The sequence below is a fragment of the Mesitornis unicolor genome, unplaced genomic scaffold, assembly GCF_000695765.1.
Source record: "Mesitornis unicolor isolate BGI_N332 unplaced genomic scaffold, ASM69576v1 scaffold19246, whole genome shotgun sequence".
Lineage (NCBI taxonomy): Eukaryota > Metazoa > Chordata > Aves > Mesitornithiformes > Mesitornithidae > Mesitornis > Mesitornis unicolor.
Window position 1 is genome coordinate 53344 of NW_010193190.1, and position 11903 is coordinate 65246.

The window sequence follows — 11903 nt, forward strand, 5'->3', positions numbered from 1 at the left end:
AAAAGCCTTAGAAATCATATTTGAACCATAAATACCGAATACCAGGCAACCATGGAAACACAGGCACTGGAACAAACAGAATACGGTTAATATGCCTGGATCCTTGTGGCTACTGATCTGCTGCTGCTTACGTTCCTTCAGAAAGTAATACAAGAATCAGAATGAAGATTTTCTAAGATACTTTTAAGCTTGATCTTCAAATAAATAAATATTCTGATAATTCTTTACTAGAAAATATTTTGAAAGCAATAAATCCTGAAAGCAAAATAGGACATCCAGTCATCTCACAATTCTGCACAGTTTTCTAACTGTTAATAATTCAAATAACTTGAATTGAAACACTGGCCTGGAAAGCATAGACTGGATCACGAAATCCCACCCTCAGCTATCACAAACCATCATGTCATATATGCTTCATAATAGATCAGACTACCTGGGAAAACTGCATGGGATTTTTGTGTTTGGAAGACTATTCCAGAAACTCACTGCTGTGATGGTAACATTTTAATCTAGTTTTTGGAGCTAATTATGGTCATCTATTCTTATGCCAACATTTGCAAGAGTTTACACGTTCTTATTTTCCCTCTTTCCATGCTGGTCTCCTGCTATGTTTGTAGAAGGCAACCATCCCTGCACCGAGTGAAAAGCCAATTCTTTAAATCGCCATCATGAGACAGCCTCTGTGTTTGCTGCTCATCTTTGCAGCTGTTTTCTAAGTCTATTTTAAATAGATTATTTTTTCCCTCAAGTATAGATAACCAGAATTGTACATAAAGTTTAGTCCGTGGCAATAATAGGTCCATATACCACCTCTGTATTTCTCCTGTTCTTTTTCACAGCCACATTACAGAAGTGGCTCTCAATAATCTCATTTATAAAAAAAAAATGTTCCCATAGAAAAATACTTGATTTTAAAGACATTAATTTCATCTTCTTTCTGTTAATTTGGTTCTTTAGGTCTTCAGTTTCCCAAATTATCCCATTTTCCTTGCAGAGTACTTTAATACAGCTCTTGATGATGCCTCTCTCTTTTGTCATACTGAGAAATTTCATTCTTTCACTTACCGTAATCAGTATCTCCTATCTATCAGTTCTTCACACAGAAAAGATATATCTGTAAAAGTTAAAAAATAACCATGGTACCAGTTCCCTAAAGGGAAGTACAGTATGAGTCTCTGTTTACAAGTGCTGTATTTTGCAAATGTTGCAAATATTTTTAGAAATAATGAAATACAGTAAGTGGTATCATAAGTACAAGAAATTGTTACCATTTATAGTTCATTATTTCACTTTCACTTGAGAAAAATGTGCCTTGTTCTTGCACAAACTCAGTGGTCTGTGCTCCATATTATATAACACCAAGTTTTCAGCTCATTTCTGGAGTTAAACATTACTGTTGGTGCCTGCCGTTTGTTTACAGTCGTAAAATTTGCATGTGCTTAAATGGTTTGCTCTCCATGGACTGTACATGTACAGATTGCTGTAAGTGAGTTTAAAACTGACCCAGATGCAGTTTTGCAGCCCGTAGCTTGGTTGCATGCCTGAAATGTGCCTGGATATTCAGAAATGGTATATGGAAATGTACCCAGCTGTTGTTCTTCTCCACATTGTCCACAGTAAATATATTTTAGACTCAGTTGAATTAACTGATAATTCATTTGCCTTTGAGCTTGAAAGACATTTGCTGACAGATTATAGTTTCTTGATACAAAGAATGAATTGCATAATTAAAATTGAGTCATCTGATAAACCACAAAGAACTTATCCTCAGCAAAGAGACAGCTTGTTCCCACGCTGTGCTTCACTGCATGGGTTTCAAGTGTACACATACCTGTCAGATGTGCTTGGTAGGAGTGCAAGGCTGAGGTAAGGAGTTTCCTATTTAGATAGCAAATTTTTCTTTAGTTTCAAAGACTGAGGTTGGCTACCAAGAATCTAAGAGCTGACTTCAGTTGCCGTCTCCAAGCAGGAAGCATATTGGTGGGTGAAGCAGTAAGTTTGCTTTAAGTAATTCTGTCTTCTCCTCAGGCTAATCAAATAGATTTACTAGGAACAAGGACTCTTGATCACCCTGAGCTGTAACCTGAATTCTGAGGACATCTAGTGGTGTCAGCACACTGCAGGGACTGAGTCCTCACTGGTGGCTTCACTGGTGGCTTCCCACTTGCATCTCTGTATTTCAGCAACGCTGCCTCTGGCCTTTACAGGTTACAGAAGGCGGAATAATTGGATCCTATCTTGCGTTTTCACCTCATAAATTAACTGTAAAGTTGTGCTATTTTTTCCTCGGTTTCTTTTCTTTGACCTTGGTATTTCCACTTTGGTGCAAAAGCAAATGCAGTAAAAATAACGAGTTGAATGCACAGAAAGAACAGCATTTTTCAGCTCCGGTGATCTGGAATTCAACATTTCTAGTCCCAGATACTCAGAAGTCATGAGATCAGCTCAGAAATCATAAACTTATAAAAAAATTTTGGGTATTTTCTATTTGTCTACTGTTTTCAGGACTTCCAGAGTTAACCAGGATAAAAGTGTATTCTTTTGTTACTAAAGAGCTGATTTCTCAGGTAAATTAATAAGTCTAAAAATAAGAGTTTAAGAAAAGTACCCACTATCACAGGATGCCAAATAAATATGCAAGATCTGTTAATGCTGTCAAATTATAATTTTAGCACTGCTAACAGTTCAAGGACTTTCAGAAAGACATACTACTTTGTGATACAGGTTTTCTGCACTGAAGTGGAACTGTAGGTGTTGCCACACCTTTCTGAGAAATAACAAGAATCAATTAGCTGCAATTCAAAAGGACTTTGTTCAAGCCAAGTGATACATATCACATGTTAAGCATGACTATTGCATGATGGCCTATTTTTCAGTGAACCCTTGAGCTGATATTTCCTCCTGAGGAGAAGACAACAACATGAAGCAGAAATTGACATCATCGGTTCTAATTATTTTGCTACTTGTTCTGACTGCTGTGAGTCTGACGGGTAAGTACAACACTTCCTAAAACACTTTTTTTTTTTCTTGAAACACTTAATTTAGAAAGTCTGAGGCTTTACCCCATCTATCCTTGCCACCTCTGGAATCTGTTCATATTTGAATTAATTTCTTCTGAAGTTTCAGATGGAGATTTTGAAAATGGCTTGAGTCCTTTTTCCTTTTTATAGTATTAATTTAATAATTATATGGTAGCAATGATGAAAGGCACTCACTCCATCCCTACACTCATTCCATGCTTGTCAGCTTCTTGGGAATTCGCATCATATGAATAGTAACACTATTAGAGATAATGGCATGGAACTTTAATGAAACAAAGGCAAGCAAGCTTAGGTTGAAAAGCCACATGCTTTTCATATCAAAATGTATCTAAATTTATGGTCTGTGTTCTTGGTAGAAGCTAATGAAAAGTATCATAGAATCATAGCATCGTACAATACCAGATTGGAAGGGACAACAAGCGTCATCTGGTCCAACCTTTCTCTGCAAAAGCACAGTGCAGACAAGAGGGCTTAGCACCCTGTCTAGCTAAATCTTTAAAGTGTCCAATGTTGGGGAAGTAGTCTTAAGAGGAAATATTCTTAAGTGTACTGGGATTATTAGAGAATATTCAAATAATTAATGAATACATTCATGTTGCAAATACAAAAATACTCCATTAAGCCTATTGATTCTTTCTTTTTATTACTTAACTATAATTTACCCCGAATATGTGCGAATAGTAGAATTTTGGTTCTGTTGCAAAGTGAAAGGTGAAATTTCATTTTAACATGACCTGAAGATAAAAAAATTTGGATACATTAGAAAAAAACAAAAGGTCATACATTTACTTCCAAGCTTTTTACTTAATTTGAGTAACATTTAAGTTTAGGTAAAAATGAAATGTTCATTTGAAAAAGGGAAGTATAATAATTTTAGTAGCTATTTTAGAAGCTCGAGGTAAAATATACTTACTTTTGTGAAAGTTTTGACATGTTTTCCAGGCAGATTTATTTGCCAGATTCAGTCTATATTTTCAAATTATTTTATTGTCCTCAAAAAACCATTCCTTGCTGAATTTATCATTCAACAAAAACAAAACAAAACAAAAAACCATTGTCCAACTCTAATATAACTAGCTGGATTTCTGCACTTCCTTAGGTCAATCATACCCTGGAAAACCTAAGATAATAAGATGTCGTTCTCTAGAAAAGGAAACCTTTTCTTGTTGGTGGAAGCCTGGCTCAGATGGAGGACTTCCTACCAATTACACCCTGTTCTACAGCAAGGACAGGTAACAAGTGGTGCATATGTATTCTATAAGTGATCAAGTGATGATTATGACTAAGTAAAAGAATTATAACATTAATTTATACAAGTGCTTTTATGAATCCATCTTAAACCACAGCTACATGAGATGAATAGCTTTCTCTTGTTGGAAGAAAACATGAATACTACCAATCCTAAACCTTCAGCCTGTCCCCACTGAAACTCATCTGACTTTAAATGCCACTGGTCTAAAGACATGCTGGGGAAGGTGTAGTTTGTCCATCTTATCAAGAGGCACACAGCTTTTAGCTGAATGGCATGCTTCTCTGAGGAGGGGATCATCAAGACACCACAGGGGCTCCTGTAGGGTGGCAGGGCAGGGCCTCCATCCAGGACCCGTCTCAGTGCCCCAGCCAGAGAGCAGGGTAGGCTGGGGGCAGTCTAGCTCTAGGCATTGGGCACCTCCTTGGGGATGGAAACAGGCTGAAGCCGGGCTGGGCCTGGACATCAGCCTGTGGGTTGAGGCGGGCTCGGCAGGGACCATGGCTGGAAAGGGCAGGGCTGTAGGAAGCTGGAGACCAAGGTGGGCTACAATGGGGACCTGGGCCCCAGGCAGTGCATCGAGAGGCCCTGGGGAGGCAGGGTAGGGGTGATGAAGGCTGATGGTGCCCTCAGTGCCCTGCTGAGGAGCTTTTCCATTACCATGCACAGCAAACCCCATTTGGAGAAAATCTATAGAGTCTTTGCTTCCCCTTCTGGATTCCTGGCCAACCTCATGGTTCTCCAAAAAGCAGTAAAATCAGATGTGGGTACTGCAAGTCAAAAGATTTTGTTAGCCTTCTGGTAAAGGCTGTGACTCCCTCATCCTTTTTATGAATAAATTGTGCATGTGTGTAGCAACTTTGCTTCATCTGTGTTTCTTTGTATAACTGCCCTTTCTTCCTGAAAACAAGAGATCTCAGAACAGGGCCAAGTAAGCAGAGAGGCTCAGAGATTAAATTTCTTTGAATAAATCCAGCGAACTTCAGAATAGATCAGGTAAAGCCTCAGACTTCCCTGCTTCAATTAAATTAACTCAAAATCACTGGGTACTAATTGATCAGGAAAAATGCAGACTTTAATGAAGTTACTACACCCAGCAATGATCTGAGAGCTTTTATTTTATGAGAGTCAATATGTTTCAATCTTGAACAAAACAGAAATCTTAATTAATATTTTCAGTCATACCTATCACAGCCCACAAAAGTCCTGCTTAGGGATGCATAGGAGTACTTCTGCATTTCTTTATATGTAGTGAACACCAGGCATTGCCAGGCACTCCTGATCAAGGCCACGGTTGCCTTAGTTCATTGTCTCTCAGGTATAGGTCCCTTACTCTCAACTTTTCTTTGTGAACCAGGACAAAACTTCCTGGAAACAAAGAGACCTTGATATTAGTGGTGCATAGAGCATAACAGTGGGACTAAAGTGCATCCCTGAACTAACTCATCTGGAGCTTTAGGTTTGTGCAGTTCTTCACATCTGGGATAGATTCTGATTACATCATCCAGTTCAGCTCTAATTGAGTATAAAACAGTCCCTCTCCTGAAAAAGCCAAAAACTTGTATAAAGGTAATAGGTAAGAGATCATGAATTAATGAAATACTTTTTGTTGAGACAGTTGTGAAGATCATAATGTTAAAAAGCAGATAAATTAACATCTTGCTGAAAACAAAACAATCGATAAAACACTCCTCTGCAACAAGACTGATCAGGTTACTTTTCATGGGGAAATATGTAAAGAAAATATTTAGCAACTTTCCTTCTTTAGTCAAAGTGAATGTGTTTAGCTTGCCTTTTAATTTGCTTTTAAATGTTTTTTTAAAATTCCCTTGTGCTGTCTTGGGAAATTTCTCTTTCCATTCTTTTGTCAACATATTCCTATGTATAAAAAAGGGGATAAAAGCGTTCAACCTGAACAACAATGCATAGCAATAAAATGTTTATGGTAATAGCATTTGACACTTACCAAAATGTTACCCAGAGATGGGATTATATACAGCTTTAACGTTGTTTCATTTCCTAAACTTCTAACTTCTTAAATAATTTTATTTCAGTGAAGAAAAAATCTATGAATGTCCAGACTACCGAACATCAGGTCTCAATTCCTGCTACTTTGACAAAAATCACACTAATCCCTGGACAACATATAACATCACTGTAATGGCAACGAATGAGATTGGAAGTAACACCTCAGATCCTCAGTATGTGGATGTGACTTCCATAGGTAAAAAGGGAAGAAAGAAATGGAAAAAAAAAACCAACCTAGTTGGAGATGAATGTGGTTTTTAATCCCAGAACAATTAGTGGTGAAAGATTTCTTTCCTCTTGATGCGAAACTTGCTATGGAGGACTGCTTACCTACAGATGATCTAAAATATGCATCTTTAATTTTTGTGAATACTGCATCCTACTTGTAAATTAAGTAACTATGTACTTTGTAGTAATTTTAGCGTTGGCCAAAAATTTGGCTCCAATTTCTACTTATCTCTTGTATTTAAATTAGACTCAATGACAGGTTTGTAGGTTCATAGCACTGCAGATTATAAAACTTTCAGATTAGGTTAAGAAACCTATATTTTCCAAATGAAAATATTTTTCTGGCTGCTGGCATTGCAGTCTTAGGAGGGTAAAAATAATCGCCTGAGCACTCTGCGGGTTTTTATAGTAATTCATATTCCTAACACTATTCTACTTTCTGCATACACATAATCTACACATTGTAATGATAATTGTACTTAGTCTTTTTAGCTATGAAATATCTAACATTTTAATTTTGCAAGAATGGTTTAATGAAATCATTATTTGTATTTCTTTAGCCTGACAAATTCAGAGTAAAGTCTAAGATTTGCTGATACCATGGTAAATCAGTAGCCAGTTAAACATTACTAGGGAGAAATGGAAAAAAGGCTTTTGTACTAGTCCCTTACAGAAGTGCTGAATTATCTGAAATTAATGTGATAAAATACAAAATCATAAAGGAGGTGCCTTTTTCTGAGAGAAAATTAAATCATTAATGGCAAACTTTTCATTCATACAGTTCAGCCAGATGCTCCTGTGAACCTCTCTCTAGAAACAAAAACATCTGCTAGCATAATGTACCTTTGGACAAAATGGTCTCCACCTCCATTAGGTGATGTCAGCTCTAATTCGCATGTATATCATTATGAGCTACGACTAAAACCTGAGGAAAAGGAAGAGTGGGAGGTAATGGAAAAATATATTTATTGTGTAAATGTTCTTTTCAGTGTCTGAATTTAACTGGTACTATAAAAATTTTAATTTCTCTAAGGAGAGAAAAATTAATGTAATCAAATCTGATTACAGAAAAAAAATACTGTAGTTGTTTGTAGAGATAGTGAAATTCAAGATGCTTGTATAATTGTCCTAATGTCATATACTAAAAAAACCCTATTTAGTCCACAGATAATATATTTAGTTGTAATTTTCATCAATAAGTCTGTTCCCAAGTGCCACAGTAAGAGACTGCTCAGTTCATATAGTTTAAACCAAATCAGGATCAAAGCAGTTTATTGATTCACTAAGATGCAATTAACAAGCAATCAGTTTACTACACAGTCCAGGTCAGCATGAGCAACACAACAGATAAATCACAATACTGTGCACTGAAAAATGTTACTAGATTAATATACTTACAAATTTATAAACACACTTCTATAACTAGTCCCAGAAATATGCTACATAAGGAAATTCCCCTTTCCCAGAAATGCAGGTTAGAACCATACTCCACCCTCCTGGGAGTCCAAACCGTCATATTCACAGCCCCATCTACAGGGCACGTGGATGGTGTAACTTATTGTGAGCCCAGATCCCTCCACACCCATGGTCACATGTGTGCCCCCAGATGTGGGTTACTGCCTGCTGCAGCCCACACTGTCTGGAGTGCAGCTTCTCACAGCATCAGAGAGGGAGGCTGCTCTGTATCACCCAGGCAGAGGTCACAATGTTAGCAGAGCAGCTTCTGAGGGCATCAAACTAAACTTCAGCTTCTGCTGAAGCATCCAGTCTTTCACACCCACTATTACAATTCTTCATCCTTCTTTTCAAGCTGACATTTTTTGTTTCAAAATTCTCTCAGTTATTCCCTAATTACTATTTAACTGGGCTGAGCATCATTGTCATCATCATTATCCTCTTCCTCAACATGACCGGGTGGGGACAACCTCTCTTCAGAAAGCCTGGGGTGTCCTACTTACACATACTCTTTCTGTCGACATTCCCAGCTGTCGCAATTTTGCTAAGAGTGGGCCACAGTAGTCCCACAGATGAGACACTAGGATAAAATATGATTCTTAAAGTCTCAGTCGGATGGGCTCAATGCTACCTAATCTGTTGATGTCTTAATGGTGAAGAAGGCTTTATGTCTTGAAAGACTGAAGAAAGATTCAAAGGGTCAGAGGAAGGCACCTAATAATAAGCACTAAAACTAGCCATTAAGCAGCATTACATAGGGGGTTTATTTGCAAGCTGGACTTCCTGTAGTGTTCCTTATATTGTGGATATGATAGTGTTCTAACTTACAAGACGTCTACAACTAAATATGTTCTTGAGTATCAGAATCTCAGTGTCGGAGAAGTGAGTTTCTCTGTTAAGTCACTACCTTCACTTCTTTGTAATTCACATCTTATAAAATACCCAGCTGAAACCCTTGCCTTTCAGAAGTCAAAACCTACTCTTTTATGGTTTATATTTTAAAATGGTTCAATTATTTATTCTTTTCCAGACGATATCTGTTGGAGTGCAGACACAGTACAAAGTGATTGGGTTGCAAGCTGGGGTGAAGTATGTTGTTCAGGTTCGTTGCAAGTTAGACCTTGGAGAATGGAGTAAATGGAGCTCCAAAAGATACATTCAGATCCCCCGTGGTGAGTGGACGACTGCTGATCTGTTAACTGTCTTTAAATTTTAGCTGGTTCAGGGCTGTGAAAGGTGCCCAGATGGCAGCCCTGAAAACCCAGTTCCTCACACAGCCACTTCATAGTGCTGGAGGAACAGTTTAGAGCATCTTAGCATACTTTCTGTGTAACTGTGTATTTGTTGATCCACTCAGGATCCTCTGCTGAAACTGGCTATGACTAACAGGCTGAAATATACTAGGAAATCACTTTGGAACCATGTTTGCCTAAATAATTTATTGTTTCCATCTCTCTATTTAAAAAACATGTTGATTTCATCTGTAGCTATAGAGAACAGGTAGTGGTACTTGTGTAAGAATCATTCATTTGTCAATTAGTAACCGGACTGAAAGCACTGCCATGTCTAACAAAGCATAACACTTGCAGCTCTTATCACATGGAAACAATTACGTGTGTTTTGTTGGGTTTGAGTGGACACATTAAATATGCATGACATCATATCTTGTTGTCAGACAGTTTAGCCAGGTTGTCTCAAATCTTCTGTCACTAATTGTATTATTCAATATTTGACATGGAGATTGCTGAAGTACTGTTAATAGAAAAATATTCTTTAAATGTCCCATTTTCAGATCTGCTTTAGGCAATTAGAATTTGGAAAATCAATGTTCCTACTCTAAATAGTAGAAAGTATATATTATTGATGTAATAGAACCATATTTTGCTACAGATACATAACTGAAAAAGTTTGAATCACAGAATCACATCAGGGTTTTTACTAGCATCATCCTATTCAAAATTCAAGCATTTTCCTCTGTCCTACTCTAAGTGCTTTGCTTGAGTCTATAAAAGTATCATCAAAAATCCAAATAATTAGAAATTGCTTAACAGCAATCAGGCAAGTAGCCTGAGTACTGAGCATAACATCAATTTACAAAGAAATGTGAGAGCTGCTTCTTTGTAACTCTGGAGTCAGCTCAGCGTAGGTACTTCAGGAGACAGTTACTCGTAAACAAATGGGCAAACTCTTTATTCATTTTTTTCCTGAAAAAAAAGAAAAAGAAAAAGAAAAAGAAAAAGAAAAAGAAAAAGAAAAAGAAAAAGAAAAAGAAAAAGAAAAAGAAAAAGAAAAAGAAAAAGAAAAAGAAAAAGAAATGACAGCATAGTTTTTTAAACAATCAGAAGCATCTTAAACCACTTTTCTTTTTAGAAACAAAATGGCTTACGTAGAAAATAGATTGAATAGTAGAGTGTATTTAAAATAATTTTATAGAACCTGCTATGACAGTATTTGAGCACCCCTTATCAGATTTGGGGGCAGAAAAGAGCCACAGCCCGGAAACTAAAACGTAGTTCTTCAACACAGCTGCAGAGGGAAAGGATTTTGAATCCAGCTCAAAGTAGTAGGCTGCTGCCCTGACCACTGAACTGTCCTTCCTTTCCTATGCTAATGTAAAGCAAAACTTTTTCTTTCCACGTAGTAAAAATTATTTACCTGAGCTCTGCTGGGCATTGTTTTATGAATTCAGAGATGAGCTAATGTGTTAAACTTACTAATTAGTTCATTTCTTTCTCTCTTTCAGGAGAGTCACCTCCCGAAAAGCCTACAATAATAAAATGCCGTTCTCCAGAAAAGGAAACATTTACTTGTTGGTGGAAGCCTGGTTCAGATGGAGGACATCTTACTAACTACACTTTGCTTTACAGCAAGGAAGGGTAATAACCTGTGTATAATTATACGGTGTGTCATTGGAATGACCTTAACAGTCAATCCTGACTGGCTTTGCACTTAGAAGATGCCATTTTTCATAGCACATGGGTCTGTCCAGGTGACATATTCTGGAATGGCACTAGCAGCCACATATTTAAGGTTGAAATAAGATCTCTCTATAATTACAGGTTTTACAAATTTCTGTGAATTCTTCTGCCTCAAAAGACAGAGTGCCTTGAAAGTTGCCATGGCACAGTAACTGCATAATAGTATGCAGTACAAATGCACAGTCCTGTAGCTCTTCGGGCGTGCAGCCCCAGAAATACAGCTTTCCAAAATTACTAGAAATTAAAATTTTAATCTTCTGATAATGTTGGATTTGCACAAGTATTTATAGGCTCTGAATGCCTCCTTGCTTATGCAGTAATCTTGGTTCTGAAACTTAAATCAAGTTATAAACATTCAGTATTTTGTTTGGGTCCTGTGAACAGTTTTTGGTTCATGCAGCACTGCTCAGCCTTACACTAATCTAACTGGATGCTAAACTCTGTACTTGTCAGCTGAGAGTCAGGTCTTAGTGGAACAAGACAGATACTGGTCCACCCAGCCAGGGCAGGGTGTGAGGGCCACATTCACAGCTTTCTCTTTTGTTATTGCCTGTCTTAGAGGAGTCTGGAAACAAGTACTACATACTTAACTTTCTCTCCTATCCCTGCTTCCCTTGGGAAGCTTGGGAATGGATGTGGAGGACAACAACAAAGTAGATTTTTGAGGAACAGGTGCTGAAAGACCAAAATAGATTATGGAAGCATATTAATGTAATATGCAGAACTCATGTAAGTGTGAAATGAACATTGAAAAGACTCAGTTTTTAATAGATGGGTTAGAAGACTTCAGAAATCTCTTCTTCTGACTCCCTGGAACCTATAAGGGCTATGCAGTGGACAATGGCACTCAGAAAAGAGGAAGCTGCACTATACCAGCCCACTGCTGCATCTATACAGAATATTAGGAGTTGGAAGTGACCTTGA

General features: G+C 37.5%; 1 protein-coding gene across 1 annotated transcript; it reads left to right on the plus strand.

The window, feature by feature from the left end:
• Nucleotides 1-2920: 2920 nt before the first annotated feature.
• LOC104542912 (prolactin receptor-like) lies at nt 2921-11079 on the plus strand. Its single transcript, XM_010187379.1, has 7 exons — nt 2921-2990; nt 4141-4273; nt 6345-6514; nt 7328-7494; nt 9032-9173; nt 10745-10877; nt 10974-11079. Exons 1-7 carry the CDS (start codon nt 2921-2923, stop codon nt 11077-11079), a joined length of 921 nt encoding a protein of 306 aa, XP_010185681.1.
• Nucleotides 11080-11903: the final 824 nt, after the last annotated feature.

Excerpts from the sequence above, each read along its gene's own strand:
- LOC104542912 (XM_010187379.1), top strand. The coding sequence starts at position 2,921 with ATGAAGCAGAAATTGACATCATCGGTTCTAATTATTTTGCTACTTGTT. Across the intron at positions 9,174-10,744 it reads ATACATTCAGATCCCCCGTG|GAGAGTCACCTCCCGAAAAG; the intron begins GTGAGTGGACGA and ends TCTCTCTTTCAG. Across the intron at positions 10,878-10,973 it reads TTGCTTTACAGCAAGGAAGG|CACATGGGTCTGTCCAGGTG; the intron begins GTAATAACCTGT and ends CATTTTTCATAG.